The sequence below is a fragment of the Thermobia domestica genome, chromosome 12 (genome assembly GCF_964235325.1).
Source record: "Thermobia domestica chromosome 12, izTheDome1.hap1.1, whole genome shotgun sequence".
NCBI lineage: Eukaryota > Metazoa > Arthropoda > Insecta > Zygentoma > Lepismatidae > Thermobia > Thermobia domestica.
In genome coordinates this window covers 72,786,248-72,808,330 of record NC_137465.1, presented here as the reverse complement: position 1 = coordinate 72,808,330, position 22,083 = coordinate 72,786,248, and the positions used below count along the sequence as shown (strand labels likewise).

Below are 22,083 nucleotides of genomic sequence, written 5' to 3'. Positions count from 1 at the left end.
TATATACAAAGTTACACACAAATATAATTTACTTAAATAGTGAATTATGCTTCCACAATTAACTCTTTATTGAAATCTATATAATTAAAATATTATATAGTAATATTTTAATTATATAATTAAAATATGCAAAATAGAAATATTACCATATATGTAAATAAACCAAAAATTTGATATGCAAATACATATCTGGGGGGAGTCGAGGAAGCAGATGATGCCACCGGATGGTGTCCGCTCCTCTTGCGCCTCTAGTCGTACAGTTGCCCAGATAGTGAAAAAGACAGACAATATTTTAACACAACTAAGAACATTATAGCAAATAATTTAAAATAATAACTTGTAATTCGATTAGGTAGAAAATAAGTACTCATAGTAAGTTTGAAATCTCTAGAACAGTAGTTCTCAAATTAAGGTCCATGGACCCTTGGGGTCCGTGGGACCTAGACAGGGGGTCCGAGACTCCTAAAAATTGAAATGTGTTGTAATAAAATGAAACTCGCAGGTGTTACACAAAAAGTATTTTTTCAATTTCTAAAAAGAAAGCAATTAGAAATTATACCTATGTTTGTAAAATTCAATGTTTTCCTCCTTTACTAAATTTCTGCTCTGTGAGTATGACGAGTTGTCTAAAAAGGCATTGCAACATTTAATGCCTTTCCCTACCACTTACTTATGTGAGTAGACCTTTTCTGCTCTTTGCAGTATTAAAACCTTAAAGCGAAACCGTCTTAATGTGGAATCGGACCTAAGATTGGTGGTGACAAAAGTTATTCCATATTTCAATACAATTGTGGATAAACATAGAGAATTTCATTCCTCGCATTAGTGACGCCAGATCTGAGAACATAGTTTATCAAGTGGATTCTGTCTTTTCAATTGAAATTTCGTTTAGTAGGAAACAATCCTGTATCTTTAGAATAAATTACTTACCGTATTATTTTTCATAACCTTTTTCCTGTCAGTGGTAATTATTCTAATTAGTACATTTTTAAATACCATGTGAAATTTCAAATAGCATTGCAAGGGGGTCCACAGATCACTTTCCGAATAAACAGTGGGTTTGCATTGTCGGGAAGTTTGAGAACCACTGCTCTAGAGCTTTGGTATAACTCACATTTGAAAGCAAATTTTACAAAATTGACATCATGTTTTTCTCCTCCTCTTCTTTAGATATACGCAAAAGACCAATCACTTCTAAGGGCTTCTTTTTTTCTTCTTTCTTTTTCCTTTTATTCAACTAAGCTTGAAATTACTGGATCAGACCTTAACATTAACGTGAGGAAAAGATCCAAATTGGTAGTCGTCCTTGAGTCTTTACGTAGCATTTTCAATATTTTATAACATCTTTGTGTCGATTAAATGCTATGGCCTTTTCGGTAGGCTCTCCAATTTTTAAAACGGTACTTGCGCGATTACCAGTATACCTTTAGAAATTTTTTGTACTGTTGATGAAGAAGAAATCTTATCTATAACTCAACTGTTTTCATGCTCTACGTTTGGAATATTGTTATGGTATGTCATGTATTGCCACCAACCATTGACAATGTTAAAAAAGAATGTAAATCACATTGTTACTTCTCTGCTTTTCATGCATTCTCTTTCTACTTACAGTTAGTTAGTTCTTGTTCTTCGTGTCATTAAAACCATGAAACTCTTTTGACGGACATCCATGTCTCCCTAGATAAAGAGGTGGACAGAATATAGGCTATGTAATTGGTAGGTCCTTCCTGTTTACGAACACTCATTTGGTGCTTGACACTTTTATAAGTGCTGATAGTATAGGAAAAGGTCCTCTGCATTCTTGAAAATTGTTTCACAGACGTTCCCAACAGACCGGCCAAAAAAGAGAAACTTCTTTTCCAACCTACCTATTTGGTATTGTTTGATCAAGATAGCTATTCACGAGAAGCAGCTACAAAGTACTTGGAGCACGACATGTTGAACCTGCATAGATTGACGCACAAGTGTGATATCCTCTAATAACAGAGGAAGTGTGTACACAGAGTGTACACTGATGCAGTTAAACGAGGTGTAGTCACTTGTTATCTCTGCCCACAAGTTGCTTGCAAACCTTGTTGATTTCCTTTCGCAACTGTAGAATGGGGATTTGCATCGGACCACGTATGATTATGTAAAACAATTTTCATCTGTGAACAGTACACAGACTGAGTCCTTGATCAGGGCAATGTGTAAGATAGTTATGAGTAGCACTTTCTCACTTCTTTTTTTACGTATGCTCGTATTTTCAAATAGGTGTTGCCCTTAAAAGGAGACAAGACAAGATCAAAAATAATTATGACTCATTTCGTCTCGTAAATTTTGTAGAAATAACGTCTCGTCTCAATTCTCAAAAAAGTTCTTGCCTCGTCTCTCTTCGTAAACTTATGTAAAAAATGTATAGCTGATTTGTTTCTTAATTTTATCTACAAGTTATCAGAACCCTTTCTCGTCACGAGAGGTTCACGAAAGATGTAATATAATAATATTTAAATCATATTTATTCTTCTAGTATATAGTGTAATGACTTGCGTATCTTTAAATATTGATAAATGCTCCACGTTGTGTTTGCACGATAATTTTATCAATTTATATTTTTTATGCTATGAATCATGTAACACTAAAATATTGTTTGAGATGTAAGATTAGTATTACCCATGAGAATTGTACAATTTCTTGTCTCATCACGAAAATGAACTGACAATTGTCGTGTTTCTGTTTTATCTCAAATGTATTTGTCATCTTGTGGGCAACACTATCTGAAATATTTTTTTTTAAATGTTTAATGCCACACTATGTAAAGTAAATTATTACTTAATGACTGGAATTACTGTAATATATGCACTAAGGAAATCTGGTTCTAGAATGAAACGATGAGAATATTCCATCAACGTTCCACAAGTGAATATTGTACTCATCTATGTCATAAATAACTGAGTTCGAAATCACTCTATCCATTCGAAAATTTACAGAATAAAAGCGTTTCATGAACAGAATTTGTGTTTCAGTAAAAAACTGCAAAAATCCGGATAACTAGGGCAATCATCGAACATTGGTTATGATGTCAAATAAACATTTCCCTATTATCACTTTCTTTAAATGGAAAGACAGTTGAGAATGAGATCACTTTTAGTACAACCTGTAATACAAACAATTAAAAATACAGTAAAGCAGCACATACACTGGGAAAAATCCATTCTCCGGACAGCGGCATATTGTACCAATATAAGGTATCATCTTGCTTACTACAGAAATCAGTACGGAGCATACGTTATCCGTATGCTACATAGGCACTGTCTTTCGATGTTACATCATGCCGTTGCAGGATGTCTGACATGTAATAGTTTTCTGTATATCATATGCATATACTTATGTTACCTTCTTCAGCTATATGTTATATACGTGCATTTGTATGTTAGATCCTGACCGCCTATATTGTTTCATACGGAAAGTATTTATAGATGAAACACTTATACGGAAAGTATTATAAAACATGCGTTTTCAGTTATACATCTGCTGTACATCAAGTCCAAAAACTACAGGAAATACTCATGTAACCTACCTTTTTAAGTACGCCACCTACGATTTTTTTTCTCAGTGTAGTTTCAAAATTTAGAGTTGATATTTATTCTGATAATTATTTGATGCGTATATTCAATAATTTCAAGGAAATCATATTTCTACGAACAAACGAATACGCGCTTTAATAAGTTCTATTAAGTGCTTTTTATTATTATTATTATTATTATTGTTATTATTATTATTATTTTCTGATACCGATCCGAATATTTGACAATCTATACAACTGAAGACCAGAAAATTGGAATTATACTGCATTTAAACTTTGACCACACAAGGATTTGGGATGTGGCAATAAAACGCATGATTGATAATATATATATATATATATATATATATATATATATATATATATATATATATATATATATATATATATATATATATATATATATATATATATATATATATATATATACATATATATATATATATATATATATAAAGTTCTGCAATACGCCTGTAGTTGTTACATGTTGCACACTGCATCTACATAAATTTTGGTAGGAGTAGAATGACAGTTGGTTGTTTCTATATTAAGCAAATATGCTTTGTGTTTATGTTGGAATATTATGCTTAAGCTTAAAAGCAATTATAAACAGAAGTTCAAAGAGACTTGTAGACTTCAGTTAAAGGCTAAATAATCAATAGACAGACGAGAAAAGTAACTTCTGATCTGCTTTTGCGCAGCATATGTCTTCGACAACAGTTAAATTAGCGCAACACCGCTACAGGGTGTTACTAAAATGTGTTGCAATATTTTGGGAATAGATTTCTCACATCATAATAAGAAAAAAGTTCATATGGACCTGTGGTCGGAAATCCATAGTTTTATAGTTATAGGGTGCCGAAAACGTGAAAAAAATAACTTTAAATGTCCATAGTTCCTCTGCCATAGGACCGATCGTAGTCAGGTCAAGACATCACTGAGGAACTAGTATGTGAACTATCTTTCATACCTCCGGTACTTGCACAATCATTTTTAAAAAGGTTGTTTTGGAGTAACTGATCACTCTTCACCTACCTCTCTAAAATTGGTGTGCAAGTACTGAAGTATTCTTAAACATGGATATTTGGATACTTCACATACCAGTTCCTCAGTGAAGTCTTGACCCGACTACGTTAGGTCCCATAATATTGGAGCAATGAACTTTTAAAATTCACTTGTTTCACATTCTCGGCACCCTATAACTCCTAAACTATCCACTTTTGAGCACAGATCCATATGATCTCTTATTTTGATGTAAGGAATCTGTTTCCAAAAATCTTCCCAATTGTGACACATTTTTGTAACACCCTGTATTGCTTGTTATTACAGCGCACAGTTTATGAGACGAACTGCTTTCAAACAAAGAAAAAATGAAATGAAAAAGAAAAGAAAATATCAATACATAACGAAACACAGTGAAATATGACAACAGTAGTTGGCAAGTTCAGAAATATCTTACTTTCCTGTGAGGCTAATAACCGACGCATTTTCAAACAGTAGTTTCGTACCTCAAACTGCTTCTTCTGTTATTGTCCATCATTTCTGAAAGTCGTACCCTGCCAGTCCCACATGTTTATTCTTTTTGGCTACTATATTATACGTTTTTTTTATTCTTGAAACCATTACAGTGATTACAGTATATGCTTTCTCCTCGTACTTTTGTATAAGATATGCGGAATATCGTATTTTTCTGTGGAGCTACCCTTGTAACACCTTGTTTTCCATCCATTTTTACTTTAATGGAATCTGCAGGTCTAACAATGAAATATATTCTTTCACTACACTTCAATCCCGACAATTCTTTCTCCAGTACGGACATACGAGAGTAAGTCAATAAGTAACCGCAATATTTTTGTATTTCTTTCCAGGTTGGCATTGTGTGCTCATCAGACACTAGGTGTCACCATTGACTTCGCTCTTGATAGGTTGCAGCGTTATCACATGAGTCCGCTCTGCACTGTTGCGAAGTAAAGATGACCGTGCCAATATCTGTGTGGTCCAAAGAAGAACAGCGTTCTGTCATCCGTTTTTTTTGTGGTCTAAAGGTGTACCAGAAGCAGAAATTCATAGAAGACTTTCAGTATAATACGGGGACAATGTGTTTGCTCGATGGACTGTTTACCAGTGAGCAGTTCAAAAGTGATCGAACGAGTGTGAAGATTGAGGAAAGAGCAGGGCGTCCAGTTACAGCAACAACTGATGACATTATTGAACGAGTCCGTGCCTTGATTCTAAATAACAGACGAGTGACTGTTGGTGAAGTGGCACCTCATATGACATCATAGATAACAGGTTCAACTGCGTCGAGAACACAAAGTCTGTGCGAGATAGGTTCCGAAAAAACTCGATGAAGAGCACAAGCGAAACCATGTAAGAATCTGTCAGCACCTACTTGACAGTTATGGTAACTAGGTGAAGCGTTTCGCAGGCAAATCATAGCTAAAGATGAAACATGGATTTATCACTTTGAATCAGAAAGCAAACGCCAGAACATGGAATGGAAGAGCTTCGGATCTTCCGTCAAGAAGAAATTCAAGAATCCATCTTCTGCAGGGAGGGTGATTCTCACAGTATTTTAGGACTCACAAGGGCCCATCCTGGAACATTATCTGGAAAAGGGGTCATCAATACACAGTAAAAAGTACAGTTATATGCTTGTAAACAAGTTGAAGTCTGCAATTTGTGATAAATGCAGAAGTCGATTGTCGGAAGGCGTTCTTGTGTTGCATGACAATGTGTGTCCACATACCGCCGTCCACATTGCTCAAACTCTTCAGACGCTGTTTCGAGTTATTGGAGCATCCTATATACAGTCCCGATCTCGCACCGTCGGGTTAAAATCAGTTTTGTCCACTTAAATATACTCTCAGAGGTAATCGATTCAGCTTCGATCAACAGGTGAAGGAAGCGGTGCATTCGTGGCTTGCTGCGCAACCAAAACCCTGATTTGCAGAGAGTATCGGAAAGTTTGTGCAACGATGGACCAGGTATATTGAAAAGCTGACTATGTTGAAAAATTATATGAATAAAAACATTGTGCTATCGTGGTAATAAATAATAAATTGATTGCAGATACTTATTGACTTACCATCGTATTTATATCAATTTCAAAATAGTAGTTCGGTTTCTCAAACTACATTTTTCTCATTTTCCATTCTCTCTCTTAAGTCTTAACCATGGTCACGGAAACACCCAGTAAATTCGAATTCAACACACTTTAGTTTACTAAATAGTGCTATAATAATTTGTTAGAATATAAACACTGATAGTAAACAGAATTATAGAGGCAGAAAAGCATGGTATAGAAATAGATGTGAGAAGACAGGGTAACTGCAAAGAGAAGAATAATACCAGCAAATGTATTTTTAAAAAAAATCAACCGAAAGGAGTAAGACAAATAAGAAAATAAATACAATAGTAAAAAATAAGAATAGAAGTATGTTAGTAAGGAAAATAAAAATTTTAGGAAAATGGGAGGAATATATTGTAAGAAGTGGAAAGATAAAATTGTTAGTGAGTAACTCAAGTAGTATTTCAGATATTAAACAGAAACTTACATGCCAGACGACACGAGGAAATTGGCATGGAACGGTTTGGATTTAGAAACGGTGGGAGAACAGAAGAAGCGTTTGTTTATTTATATTATAGATATCCCCCCCCCCCAAAAAAAAGACAGAAAGACTAAAAGAAGCGTATATAGTGTGTATTAATTTGTAATAAGCTTTTCTACAAGTGAAACTACGATTCCTTTTATAAGAGTGGTAAAGGCGATTATGATGGATTTAAGGGATCGTAAATTTGTATGTGAATCAACTGTGTAAATTAAAAGAGGAAGCAAACAAGAAAATTTAATTACAAAGGAAGCTCGTTAGAGGTTATTTAACACCTGTGTATTAGACAGTGACTAGGACAAAGGCAGTTGAGTTAAAGTGTATTTCGTTTGCAAATTAAACTGCACTAGCTGCTAAATGTGAAACAAAAAACAACAGGGCGCTATAAAGTTTGAGCAGCTGTAAAGAATATCATCATCATTATCATTTGTGATATTATTAGCAGGTCACTTGCCACAATTGAGGAGCTTCCTTGATGTTCATGGTCTTCGGCGAACGTATGATATTTCTATTCTGATATTGCCCAACAACTGTAGATTAAATTAATAGTGATTGCGGCTGTTTGAGATGGATTCTATTGTTGAATGTTCAGTTCGAACTACTAGTCAAGTTCAAATACAAGGCAAGCACCACAACAGGGAATCGAACCCGGAATCACAGTATAGAAAACATTCTAGTTAGTCACTTGTACAAGAAGAGATGATTCGTAATTTTTTTTTAAATAAAAAGTTAGGTTTTGTTACTTACTTACTTACTTAAATGATCATGTTAATAATCAAAAGGAATGATTCTTTAAATATGAAAACAGTCTCTTGAGAGAGAGAAATTTCTCAGAAGATATGCATAGTTTCTTAGAATAACTAAACAGTAGAATATAGGTTATTGAATTCTTGGTAGTAAACTGAAAAGCTAACATGCATCTATATGTTTGTATTTGATATGAAGTTACATTGAATTTAAAATAAGTCATTGATATAAAACAAAATTTAAAATTGAATAAATTAAAGCCTCTTTTGGGGAATACATCCATGCACTTGAACTTTTTTTTTTTTTTTAACATAACTGATTCAAAAGGTTTTTACTTACAGGATTAATGAATATTTAGATATGCTATGAACCATAATGACGACTTAGTAATTTAGTCAGTCAACAAACTTTACGATACAGACTATAACGTCGCTTCTGACCAGATCTGACTCCTTTTTTTTTATTATTTTATGGTCAGTTTATATACTTCTGTCTTGGCCTTTCACTTGTATGAGTTTTTTTTTTATTTTTTAAGTTTCTTGCTTTCATTTTTCTGATTTCACTTTCTTGGAAATGAATTTGCTTGTTTTTGTAGAAATTAAGACTTTTGCTTCATTTTCAATAATAAAATTTTCTTAATATACATAGATATGTTTTTGAGAATTACCGTATATTACAGAGGATCTAATGGAGATTGGAACGAGGACATCTATCTATGCCAACTACAAAAGTTAAATGGAAGAAATTAGAAATGTGACAAATGAAGTTCTTAAGGCTCTTCCTTATGCTTAAACGCACTTTTTCGAAAATTAGTGAACAACTTAAAGAGAACGAAAAATATTAAAAATGTGGAAAGTGAGCCAGGTAACATCTACAAAACATTCTTAAATAAACTAATAATAACTTTTTAATAACTTTTTTCCAAACTTTACTTTAAAGACAAAAAATTTGGGTGCAAGGTTATGACGTCACGATAATTGTTAGGTAGATACTATCGTTTTCTAAATACTATCTGGCTCATTTTCCAAATTTATTTAATATTTTTCATTGTCTTCAAGTTATTCACTATTTTTATAAAAAATGTGGGGTGAGCTTAAGAAAGAACCTGATTGTGAAGATGTAAAACGAACGAGAAATAAAAGTAAGAATGGGAAATGATGAAATAAGCATTTAAAGAGAACAAAATCATACAGTGATGAAAGTTTTTATAAAGTAAATATGTGAAAGAATTGAGAAAATTAGTTGGGTGGAAAGACAAGGTGTTAGCAAAAAACGGAGGAAGACAAATAACTCATACAAGTATTGAAGATAATTTAAAGGAGGAAAAGAAGCTGATTATGTCATTATTAGAAAATAAGCTGATTTGTTCGGGAGTAGTACGGTGTGATAGAAAATTTAAAAAGAAGACGAACAAAGAGGACATTTCAAAGATGGACGATATGAAAGGAGGTGATATTTAACCCAAAACAAATAGATTGACAGAGATCGAAAGAAATCCAATCTCAATTTGCAGCAACAAGTAATTTTCCAATGCAAGCCTATAAATATTACTATTAACCGTGATGGTGGTGATTAGTGTTGTAAAATTTCCGGAAATTTTGAACCTGCTAGTAAAAAACCGATTTTTCCGGTTTCTTTCCGGAAAAATTGGGAAAATAACAAAAATCTTTGTATTAGGTTAGTTCCATTAGTAATGGGACAGTTTATTTTTTCAAACGCGTGAAAAATGTAAGTTGAGAAATATCAATATTGTGAATATTTTTAAAAAAAACAACAAACAAAGAAGCATTCGAAAATAAAACTGTTGTAATTATTCTTCAAAATTAATAGTATGCACTCATTTTCTTTATGTGCCTTTTCGTCGTTTACTCCTGGTTGTGCATTAATTACAGAACGTTTACAATTGCATACACATCTACTATCATGAAGCGTTTATATTGCAACAAATAGGGCTCTAGAATGAAACAGAGTTCTTAATGTGCTTTTTGATCTGGTGAAATTTTGTTAATTTTAACCAAATTACTTCTTAAAAGAAAGAGCAGTAGGCAAATTTCACTAACACTCATGCACTAAGACACAACGGCGCCGACTTCCCTAAACTTCTGTGGTGCATATCAATGGCGGTACGTGTTAGCATATATCTTTTTAGTGAAGTCTCAATATTTGATATATTTGTTTTCAATTAAAATCTTTTATAAACACTGAAATAAAGGGCTATGTAATGATAAAGCAAAGTATACCGGTACCATAAGGATAAGTTGGGGCTGCTCTACCTAGCTCAGTCGGTAACATGGCTACCATGGCTAACGCAAGGGAAACGGGTTCAAACCCGGGTCCAAACTAAAAATCTTATGTGTGCGCCCTACCCACAAGATTATTTGTGTGGGTACCGGAGCACCCACGCAGTCGGCGCGCATGCTAAGACATAGCCTATAATTACTATTATTTAATATTCAAATACAGACTTTAATATAAACTTTATGTATAAAATTTTTTTATGTAAACAAATACGTGTTTTCTAGTGCGACAAATTATCTATATGTATAAAAATGAAAGTGACTATATTTGTAACTTAGCAACTCTTGAACCACCAGACTGATCTCGATAAAAATTTACAACATATTTCCTAGATGATGTTCGGGCCTGAGATGTATTTTTCCATTTTACTTTGAAGGTGCAGCTTGGAGAAAGGTAGCGCGGATATATATTGAAAATTACCGATCCTAGTGTCGGACCCATAGTTTTCTGAGTTGCTAAGGTGAACAGTGTCATTTTCGATGAAGCTTAAATTCAAATTCAGCACTGTAACTTGGGGGAAGGGTAGGGGAGATATATATAAAATGATCGAAAATGACAAATATTAGTGTCGAATCCATAGTTTTCGGTGTTGCTGAGATGAGCAGTAACACTTTCGATGCTGTTTTAATAAAAATTCAGGCCCGCAACTTACGGGAGGTGGAAGGGTATATATAATGATTGAAAATAGCCGATATCAGTGTCGAATCCATAGGTTTTCGGGGTCACTGAGGTGAACAGCGACATTTTCGATGCCGTTTAAATCCAAATTTATTCCTTCAAATTCGGAAGGGGGAGATATATAAAAATAATTCAAAATGATCGATGTTAGTGTGAATCCATAGTTCTCAGGGCCACTGAGATGAACAGTGACATTTCCGATGCAGTTTCAATCCAAATTCAACGCCGAAATTTTAAGGTGGGAGAAGGTAGTGGCATATAAAAAATGATCGAAAATGACTAATAGACTATTATTGTCGAATCCATAGTTTTCGCGGTCGATGAGATGAACAGTGACACTTCTAATGCCGTTTAAATCCAAATTTAGCGCCGTGAAATGGGAGCAGGGGAAATATAAATATATACAAATGATCGAAAATGATCGATATTAGTGTTGAATCCATAGTTTTTGGGGTGGCTAAGATGAACAGTGACACTGCCGATGCCGTTTAAATTCAAATTTAGGCCCTACTATCGTAAAAGGGGAGGGTGACATGTAAAAGTAATTGAAAATGACTAATACTAGTGTCAAATTAATAGTTTTTGGAGTCCCTAAGTTTATTGGTGACAGTTTTATTGTCCTTAATACTCAAACTGAAACGTATTCTCTCCGTGCGAAGAACAGGTATTCTGCTAGTCTTTAATAATAATGAACAGAAGTTTCACATGTTAAATTGTTTAATATATTTGTCGCTGCTCAAATTTACAGACTTGTGCGATGTATGTGTGTATATGTAAATAAGATCATGTCTCTTTTAGAGTTGTTCGAAAAATATACAAATAATAAAGACGGATTTTTATCAGGAATCAGACAACTAAAAAGAAAAATTAAAAGCTGTTGCTTTAAATATTTTTCCTGCTAGCGAAATATGCTGTATATATGCTGCAGACACGTTGCAGCAAATAAGATTAGCATCAGGCGAAGAAATAGTTTTTAAATTACATTTTCCGGGTTTTGCCAATATTTCCGAATAAAACACTTTTTCTAATGGGTTCAAAATTTCCAGAAATTTTACACAGCAGAAGGAAGGTACGTATCTCCATAAAAATATATATTTGATTTTAACATACTGGTATTAACTAAAATGATTCTGACCCTGTTATTTTAACACTTCCCTGCCACTAAACGGTAACTTTATAAAATTACTTAAGATAATTAAATGCGTCTATATTAATTAATTCTTAGTAATAACATGAAGTGCGAACGTGAAATAAAAGCAAGGATAGGAATGGCGAAAGAAGCCTTTAGGAGGAAGAAAAGTCTGTTTTGTGCGACCTTGAATAAAGAGTTGAGAAAAAGACTCATAAAATGCTTCGTATAGAGTGTTGTACTGTATGGGGTGGAAACGTGGACATTACGTAAAAGTGATGAAAATCGACTGGAAGCCTTCGAAATATGGGTGTGGAGAAGAATGGAAAGAATTAGTTGGGTCGAGCGCAAAACGAATGAGTGTTAGAAATGGTGGTTGAGAAAAGAACACTTTTAGATATTATTAGGAAGAGGAAGAGAAACTGGTTGGGACATTGCCTAAGAAGAGATTGTATCATGAGGAACGTCCTAGAGGGTATGGTGGCGGGGAAGAGAGGGAGGGGGGCGAAGGAGATTACAATTAATGGATAATATAAAAACAGAAAGATCATACGCGAAGACGAAGAAGTTAGCGGAGGACAGTGGAGCATGGAAGCTTCTCAGCTGCGGCAAGTGACCTGCCAATAAACGCAGAATACCTATGATAACGATGATGATATTAATTAATCTAACTAGGATTATATTTTAGTAGCCTTCGTAGCCATAACTCCATTCTATGACAGTGCTAACTTTAAACAAGTGGTGCAAATATATTTGGTGCCATAAAATTTCCCTAGTGTAATAAAAGAAACGTAGGTAATCAATGATGTTAACTGAAAACTAGTAAATATAAAATAGTTTTCATTTTAAAAGCATAATGTAGTAAAATATTCGAAAATTTCAATTTTCCCAATTTTTCCGGTTTTTTCCAAGCTCGGGGAAAAACGGTAAAAAACTGTTTTTTTACCCAAAATTTCCAGTTTTTTCCAGTGGTGATACAACACTAGTGGTGATAGTGATAAGCATGTTTACAACTTTATTTTACGGGAATAATTCGTTATTTTTCAGACTTAAGGGCTCCTAATGTTACTGGTAGAAGAGGAAAGAACTCAGGAGACAAAGTGCACACAAAGAATAAGTGGTGAAAAAATAAATATCAGAAACAATATCCACTTACTTGGTTGGGCTTTGATCCGAGACAATGTTGCGTAGATGAAGTTTTCTGGTCAGAAGGAGTTCTATGCTCTGTTACATGACTCACTGGAATTCCAGTCACACATGGAGGTGAGATGTCACGAAGGCCCCCGGGGCAGGTCCCAGCAGCTTCCATTCCTGTACAAAAAAAAAAAAAAAAAAAAAAATGTGGGTAATTTTAAAATTGATTCTTGTTTCAAGAGAGAATAGGGAATTAGTTAAATTAGTCAATGTAACTTTGAAAGAAATATCGTAGTATTGTACAAATCTTAAATCCAATTCAATGAAGTACCTTAGTAAAGTTAAATTAGTAAATGTAACCGAAAGAAAGATCGTAGTATTGTACAAATCTTAAATCCAATTCAGTGAAGTACCTAAGTCAAATCCGAAATGCAGATTTGGATAATTATTGACAAAGATTTGACCAGGAAATTAGTACAAATCATTGAACAGGAGGAATATTTAGTTACTGAACAATTGCAATAACAGGATTCCGTATGAATCTCCGTATTCAAGTATCATTCAAGTACAATAAAATATTTTTACATGTAACACTGGACAATTTAGTATCTTACCAGTAAATGTCTTTTTCTTTCTGATCGAAGTTTATGAAACCACCATTAGTTAAGGTTTCCAATATCCGGTGTTTTCGCTTTTTTTTTTTTTTTCACTATATGTCCTCTAACGCATATGATCCCAGCTTAGATTTCAGGTAATTAATGCACTGAATAACTATAATTTTCTCTCGTCTTTATAGTAATATGTTACTTATAAGTTACTGATAATATGATACTAAATGTAGCAACAATCAATTGTCACGTTAAGTAATCAGAATTCTAATAAAATGACAAGTGTCATATATTTGTGGTATTTATTAAAACCGTCACCATAAATGCAAACGATATAGATACAAACAATATTTACAAAATCATAATGTGAAATATAGGTAGTACAATTGTAGGGGTCTATCAAGGAGAAATCCCTGATACTCTCGTGTGTTTATAATGTCTTGTAGTCCTCCCCTCACGACATTTATGTCATGTAAAAGTTCATCAGCGCAAAGCTCATACTCACAAACACAGGCCTTCCATCACCGCTGTCAGTCCTGGGTGGTTCCTCTGGACGCAGAATAATTGTACCATACCACACTCTTAGCAGGTGTAGGTCGAATGAAGATAATTTTTAAAAATGCCTGGTTTTATAGTATCACTAAAAACTGTTTTAGTTTTAACAAGGCACTGTTTATTCTGGAAAATATGTTTTTTTCAATTTAAAATAGACACCTTGAAGATTTTAACTAATATGTTTTGGACACCATCACCTTGAATAAGCTTGATATTATCACTTTGAAGGTTTTTATGTTTTGATGCCACTGAAAAATACGTTTGCGTAGGACGTGTTGTTTTTCGTGGTTGTATCGTATTGTTAATCTTGATAGAATTTTCACAAGGAGAAATCACGATGTATATTAGTATTTAATAATTTTAAACTTTTCATCGTTTGATGGTTTTGGGAATATAATAATCCCCCTTTTAATAAAGTACAATGGTCAACTGTTCATGAGAACCAGTGACATGGAATCCCTTAAAATTTTTCATCGTTTGACTTTTATAACCATGAGGCTGGTGCACAAAAGAAAGAAACAAAAACACTAGAGGAAGGAGGCACTAGTAAACACACACACGAGAAAAAAAAAAATCACTAAAACTGCTGGATCCGTGTAGATGTCGAGCGTGATCCCAATTGTGTATCCGGGAAGGCTGGAACTCGGGAAATCCTGATCGTGGTGGTGCAGCACGTCGAGAGTCAAGGGCTATCTCCTGGAAGTCCGCTATCTGGAAGGCTTGATCCTTGAGCCAGAATGGACAGCATCTTGTGGTCTGGAAGTCGAGAGGTCCATCATCCAGAAAAGGAAACTGCGACTTGGTAGGCATCATCCATGGAAACGGGTAGCAAGATGATGGGTAGCCCAGGTGCGTTTGTGAAAATAGGCCGGATGCGGAAAAGAAATTACATGACAGGAGGCACTGAATTACTTGTTAAAGACCATTGTGAAAACCTATTTTTTTTTAAAGGACTAAAAGAAAGAAAAGAGGGAGAAAAGATAATTAGGAAGAAGTGTAATGCTATTGCAAATGTAACGTACAAGGAACAAAAGGGATAACGTAAAAAATACGTATAATGGCGTACTGAAAAGAAGAAGGCACCTGATCAATCTTTAGGGAGATGCGGAAGGAGAGTTAACGTGAGTTAAGGGGAATTAGTTCGGGTGGCTGAGTTGTGGTAGGTGTTAAAGGTAACTGGTGTGTACGACGATGTAAAATATAGATGAAGAGGGTATTCATCATAGAGAGGGAAAACAGGATGAGAGAGAAGGAGATAGAGATGGTGGGATAGTCGTCCGTGGGAAGCCAGGAAAGCCAAGTTGGCGGTTTATAGGAAGAATTGGTAGCTGTGATTGGTGTTATGCGGTGGCTAAAATTAAGGGGAAGATTTTGAAGGGAGTTATAAGGGAGAATCCTATCAGCGGGTAAGAGGAGTAAATCGGAATCAATGATATGGATATGATGAAGGACTAAATGGACAGGAATGATTGTGGTCGGAAGACAGAAATGAGAGCGGGGTATGAGTTCGATAATTCCTGAATGGAGGCTTGTGTCACAGGGTAAAGTAACACGGAGATTTAAAGAATTATTAATGTATAATGGCGTGGCAGTGCCATTAAGGAAAAGATAATGAAGGTTGTTGGGTGGTCGGGTTAAAATAAATTGATGATCGTCTACTTGGGTGATGGTAAACTGTTGTGTGAGGGTGCAGCTGTAAGAACAGGCGTTTTTTAGTAAGCCCGATATATGTTGATATTTCAAAGTGTGTAAACAAGAAGCTATTGTATGATTATAAATAGTAGGGATTTTGCACAAGAAATGTTTAGATGAGAAGGAACAAGATGTAAGATCAGCCGGAGAAAAAGGGATAGCTTGCTTATCCATGAAGACAACAAAATTGGAAGGAAGCTGTAAATAGCAATTTTGTTGAGCTGACGCAACCGGATAGGGAACTAATTTAAATAAACGTGGTAGCGTATGGAGGGGAATAGCAGGGAGTTTTACGTGTAAAATGATATGATCGGGAAAGAAATAGCAAGTGGTAAGGGGTAGGGTGTAAATGATCGGTGCTGTCAAAACGGGATTGACGCGTAAATTTTTTGAAACCAATTTGAGATTAAAATCATGTAAGTCAGAATGTAACTGATGAACTGGTATGATTTGAGGAGATAACCGGTTTTCTTTACATTGGTCAAAAATGTCGTTAAAATTAATTAAGTAAAGTAACTGACGAAGCATAAGGAGGATCGCGTTGTCAAATTTTAAATACATATTAGAGAAAGTAACAAAAGAGGAGTGATCCGTGCGCATGGCTTCAAGTAGGCGTGTCTCATCGGCAATGAGAGCAGAAACCGTTGTTTGCACATCTTTGAAGGAAGAAGAAGTTTGTTCAGCAAGTGTTGCAACCTGATGAGAAATATCAGAAAATTTAGAACTGAGAACAGATTCATGGTTTTCAAGCTCTTGTACGTGTGTCTTTAGTTGTTCGGAATTAATTTTAGTTGAATGTATTTGGTCTTCAGTAGCAACTCCTGTGAGAAAGTTTAATGCTGATCCGATGAAGTTAAAAAGACCTCTTTGGGGTCTCGGAGTCCTTGAAGAAGGGGTTCCGTTAGAAAGAAATTTAACCAAGTATGTAGAAGTTTGAATGTCATTAGACAGAGAATTTATTGAGGATAGAAAATCTTGAAAATGGGTACACAACCGGGAAGTATTAGTTTTGCATTCTATGGTTGAATTGATGGACTGAAAGGTAGGTGTTGAAATGTTATAGATTAAAGGAAAGGTTTGGGAATAGGGGATCGCTTGGGGAAGGGGAATATAGTCAATGCCATTAACAAACTGTACGCCTTGTGGCATGAACGTGCCTGAAGCTGATACAAATAGGATGGAGAGAATAAACCTGAAAGAAGAGAGAGAAAAAAAGTCACATAATTGTGATATATTGACTGTAATGTATGGGTGTGGGATGAGAGAAAGCATTTCGTCCTAGCGACCTTAGTGATATCAAGTGGGGTCGGACCAGCCGTTCCCGAAAAAGGACGCAAGAAGGAAATGAGATGGAATGTCTTTCCTTACGCGTCTAGGAAAGAAAAATGACGTGAATAATGAATGATGCCGGTATATTGCTTATGGGGAGAAGGAAAAGCGTAGAGTTTGTTATGAGCGTAACTAGGAGTTGTTGCACGGGAGAAATAGTACATGTACAGCGGGTTGCCTAAAACAGGAGACGAAGCATATGCAATAATAATGAACTACCGGAAGAAAAAAAATGCCGCACGGGAGAAATATTGCCTGTAATGTGTGTTGCCTACCTGTATCTGTAATTATGGCATAACGAGAGACAAAGTCGGAAGTTTTGCCAGTGTGGTACTACAGAAAGGGATCATGTTTCACTAGGAACGTTAAATTAGATAATCAAAACATAACGTGAAATGTAATTGGTAGTTGGGTTTTGAAGTAATGTGTGGTCGGATCCTATTTAGAGGTACTGAGGAAGCGCTTGTACTTATACTCAAATTCGGGGTCTGGGTTTGTAGGTGGGATGTACAGTTTCAAACGGGTCTTAGCAATGACCGTTGGCTTCCCATCAATATCTAGAAGATACTCATCAGCCGAGACGTTCGAAATCACTTTGTAGGGTCCCTTATAAAGACGGGATAATGGCTTACAAGTGTTAGGTTTTGTTGAGGTATCTAAGACCATAACTAAACTGTCAGGGAAGAACTGTGTTGGATTTTTGACCTTCTCAATGCGCTTCTTCAGATCAGTGAAAACTTGGTGTTTTCGAAATTCAACGAGGTCCCTCATTTCTTTGAGTGCAAGTAGGCGATCATTAGTATTCAAAGTTTCTTGTTGAACATGTAGCAAATTGTCTAATGGTAAGGTGGGATGAACGCCATAGAGGAGAAAATGAGGAGAGAGACCAATGGAAGTTAAGGGTGATTTATTCAGAGCCGCAGTGGCATGCGCAAGGAAGCGAGGCCAAAATTTCTGGTTGTCTTGGCACAGAAATTTGAGACTCGTTTGCAAGGAGCCTAATCTTTGTTCGACTGTGCCTAGAGAACGATGTTGATAGGGTAGGCCGTACTTAACTGTTATATTAAGAGACTTGAGAAAGTTTAACGATACGGTAGACCGGTGTGAACTCTGAAGATCTAAGTAGATTGTGCGAGGAGTATTATATGGAAGAATGATATGGTTTGTGATGAAATTGATGAAGTTGTCGCTGTTTGGAGTTGTTATGGGATGAGTAATGGTGAATCCAGTACAGTGGTCCGTAGCTGCATAAAAGTATTGGAAACCTTCGGGATCGCTGGGTATTAGCTTGCCTGCTAGGTCCAAAGAAAAGGTTTCAAATAGGCCTGACTGAGGAAAACGCTGAATTGTGGGGTTATTAGGCATGTAATTGCGTTTAAAGATGGCGCAGCCTTTACATGATTTAAGTTTCTGAGCTAGCCATGATTTTAGGCGCGGAAAGAAATACTTGTATCGCAACATCCAATACATCTTGGTAAAACCTATGTGAGTCATTGAGTCATGATACTCATCGAATAAAGCTGGTTTAAGACTATCGGGTACGCAGAGCAGTAATCGAGAGTTAGGTACTCGGTACAGTTTTTTGTAAAGTATGCCTTTCTGAATAACGTATTGTTTGTTGAGACGTTGGAATGAAGGATCTGTCTCGTCTCGTTTGTTAAGAGTCTCGATAATTTTGGAGAAGAATTTATCTTCACCCTGTAGGCGAGATAGATCCAAGTTGTTATCGATAGTTAGAAGTACAGAATCAGGCACAACTTCATTGTCCATGTCTATCGTGTCTTGCGTAAGAGGAGCAGGATGCCTACTAAGAAAATCAGCTATGGGGTTCTGATGGCTTTTTGCATGTTTGATTGTAAAGTCAAATGTATTAATGTAGTTTAACCATCTCAAAATTTTTGGGGATGGAACAATTGTTTTCCGAACGGCAAGAAGAGAAATATTGTCAGTAACTAGGGTGAAATGGTGGCCTAACAAATATTGTTCTAATTTCCGAAGAGAAAGTACACTGCATATAATTCTTGATGGAAGATGGGAAGGGGGGAAACGGTTTTGGGATGTCTGGAAGAGACATAGCAAACAGGTTGCACAACGTTAGTAGTGAGATCTTTCTGTAATAACACCGCCCCGACGCCTACTGATGCGGCGTCTGTCATGAGAATGTGGTGTGTATTGCGGGTTGAATATAGAGCAAGTACGGGGGGTGAGGTTAGAAGTTTCTGCATTGTTTCAAACGCTTGAACGCGCTCAGGAGTCCAGATGAGCTTTTTAGGATTGTTTGACAGAGCCTGATAAAGGGGTGCAAGAATGATGGAAAAATTTTTGAAAAAACGTTGGAAAAAATTTGCACTGGCTAACCAGCTTTTGAGGCTTTTGAGAGTGGCCGGTCTGGGTGCCTGAGCTAAAGCCGAAATCTTATCAGGGTCAGGTTGTAGAGTGTGATTGTCAATAATATGGCCTAAACATTTAATTCTTTTTGATCCGAGAACTGATTTTTTAATGTTAAAGAGCAGAGAATGTTTGGCGGCTTGCTGAAAGAAGGCACGAAGCACAATCATCATCTGATCGAATGAATCTGCGTGGACATACATGTCGTCAACGAATGAGGTAATATTGTTGGGGAAGATGTCCCTATAAATGGTTTGAAGAGCTTGTTGAAGTAAAATGGAGGCATTTTTGAAACCCTGAGGAACAGATGTCAACTGAAGGTGATTGAAAGGGAGAGAAAGACCCTTAATGGAGAACGCAGTGGCCGGTCTGTCCTTGGGATCTAAGTCTAATTGATAGAAACTGGAGTGTAAATCAAAGGAGTTGAACCAAACTGAGTCAGAAAGAGACTCGAGAACGTCCTGTATATCTTCTAAAGGAGAAGCTAATGTTCTGGAACGGGAGTTAAGGCCCCTGAGGTCAAAAACGGCCCTTAGCTCAGTTTTGGAATTTGGTTTTAAAACAAATAATATGTTATTTCTATACTGAGAATCTGATTGTTCAAACACTCCTTGATTAATGAGGCGCAGGACGAGCTCTCTTGCTCGCGGTCTAAGTCTGTGTGGAATGACGAATTGGGGGGACTGAAAGGGAACGTCTGATTCTAAGTCTAACGTGGCCGAAAAGGTGGGTATTTTTGTAAAATCATTGTCGTGCCATTGAAAAAGAAAAGCATATTCAGAAAGTAGCGCCTTCATTTGAGCAGTTTGATGTTCGTTCATGTCAGGGGAAAAGTGAAATTTGTTAATGTCAATGAGATGACCGATTTCTTTAAGGCGTTGTGCTTTGTGTCGTGAAGCGTCCTCGTCCGTGGGAAAATGAACCTGTCTGATGGTGTAAGCGTTAGTGTTTTGTTCCGGTGGTGAAAATATAGAACCAATAACAATGGGAGTATTGGCCTTTATAATCTGGGGACGAGACGAGACGTTTGCAAGTGGCAAAACAAGGTTATCTATGGAAACAACAGCATGCGTCATATAACAGTTACTTAAGTTTCGTAAGATAGGAGTATGTAGCCGGAAGGATGTATTTGGAAAGTGACCGTTAACCTTGAGAGGAACTGCTTTAGCTGAACGGGGTGGTATGACAAGTCTCCTACGTGCTTGAAAAACAATGTGAGGAGTGGGATGTTTTTTGAAAAAGTGAAATGTGTTTGTATTAACGCTGTGTATTGCATTATCGGCTGGAGGCATGCGACCTAGATGACGTAATGATAGGATGCCTTTGTCAAAATCAAGGGTTGCTTGATGGTCTTGAAGAAATTTACTGGAAAGGATAGCAGGAAAGTTTTTGAAAGGAACCAAACGAAAAAGTACAGAGTATTGATGACCATTAAAATTTAAGTTGAGAATGGTAGCACGGGAGAGATGTACCGGAGATGATGAAAGACCATTTAGAACCGTGTGAAGCTTAAAAGTACGAACCGAAGGGTCGAGTTGGTCGGCTGGAAAGAGACTGACTTCAGCACCAGAGTCAAGGCAAAAGAAAACATCCTTGGTCATGCAACGGGCTTTTACGTAAGGTAATTTGCCTTTGAAGTGCAACGGTAATTGGAGGTAATCTGAGGAAGAGGGAGGGGAAGAAGGGGATGAGGGAGAATTAAGCGCGAGGAGACTGGTGCGCTCTCGCGCTAATTTTTGGCGTTTTTTGGTTTATTGGTACGAGAGTTTGTGGAGACAGGGGAAGGGGAGGGGAGTGAGGGTAGGTGGGTAGGGGTAGGATATTGAAAAAAGGGATGATAGAACGGATATGGGGGAATGGGTATGGTTGGCTGTTGTGTAGTATAGACGTTTTGGGGTTGGGAAGAATGCTTATTAAAACGCTTATTGTTCTTGCCTTTACGAGAGTCGTTATTGTGATCATTTCGTGGAGTGTTACGAGTTGGGGGAGACTGAGGGACAGTTTGACAATGAGAGGAGGCGGTACATTGACAACAATGATATGGGTGTGTGGAGCAATGAGTACACGAGTTAGAAGAAGAGGTCGGATTGGTGAAATGAGAATGTTGGAGACAGGAGGACGGCGGATGGGGTGAGAGGGACCGTTGAAAGGGAAGGGATTTATGGTTAGGAGAGAGGGTGTTGTGATTGTGAGGACTAGGAGAACGAGAACGGGTAGGAGCGAAATGAACAGAGGTAGGTTGAGAATTTGAAAGGGTGTTGAGATGAAGCTGTAACTGTGAAACTTGATGAGTTAGTTCTTGAATGGCGCTAGAAGTTGGGACATCTGAAGTTTGGCGTGAAAAGGAAG

The 22,083-nt window shown here is 36.3% G+C and overlaps 1 protein-coding gene across 3 annotated transcripts in view; it reads right to left on the bottom strand.

The window, feature by feature from the left end:
* The window catches only part of fuss (SKI family transcriptional corepressor fussel), a 349,721-nt gene that overhangs the window by 198,049 nt on the left and 129,589 nt on the right, over positions 1–22,083 (bottom strand). For all 3 annotated transcript variants that reach the window (XM_081733785.1, XM_081733784.1, XM_081733786.1), the window contains exon 2: positions 13,185–13,339. In XM_081733785.1, coding sequence (XP_081589911.1) covers positions 13,185–13,337 — 153 coding nt within the window. In that variant the 5' untranslated portion in view covers positions 13,338–13,339. The remainder of the gene's footprint in view (positions 1–13,184; positions 13,340–22,083) is intronic.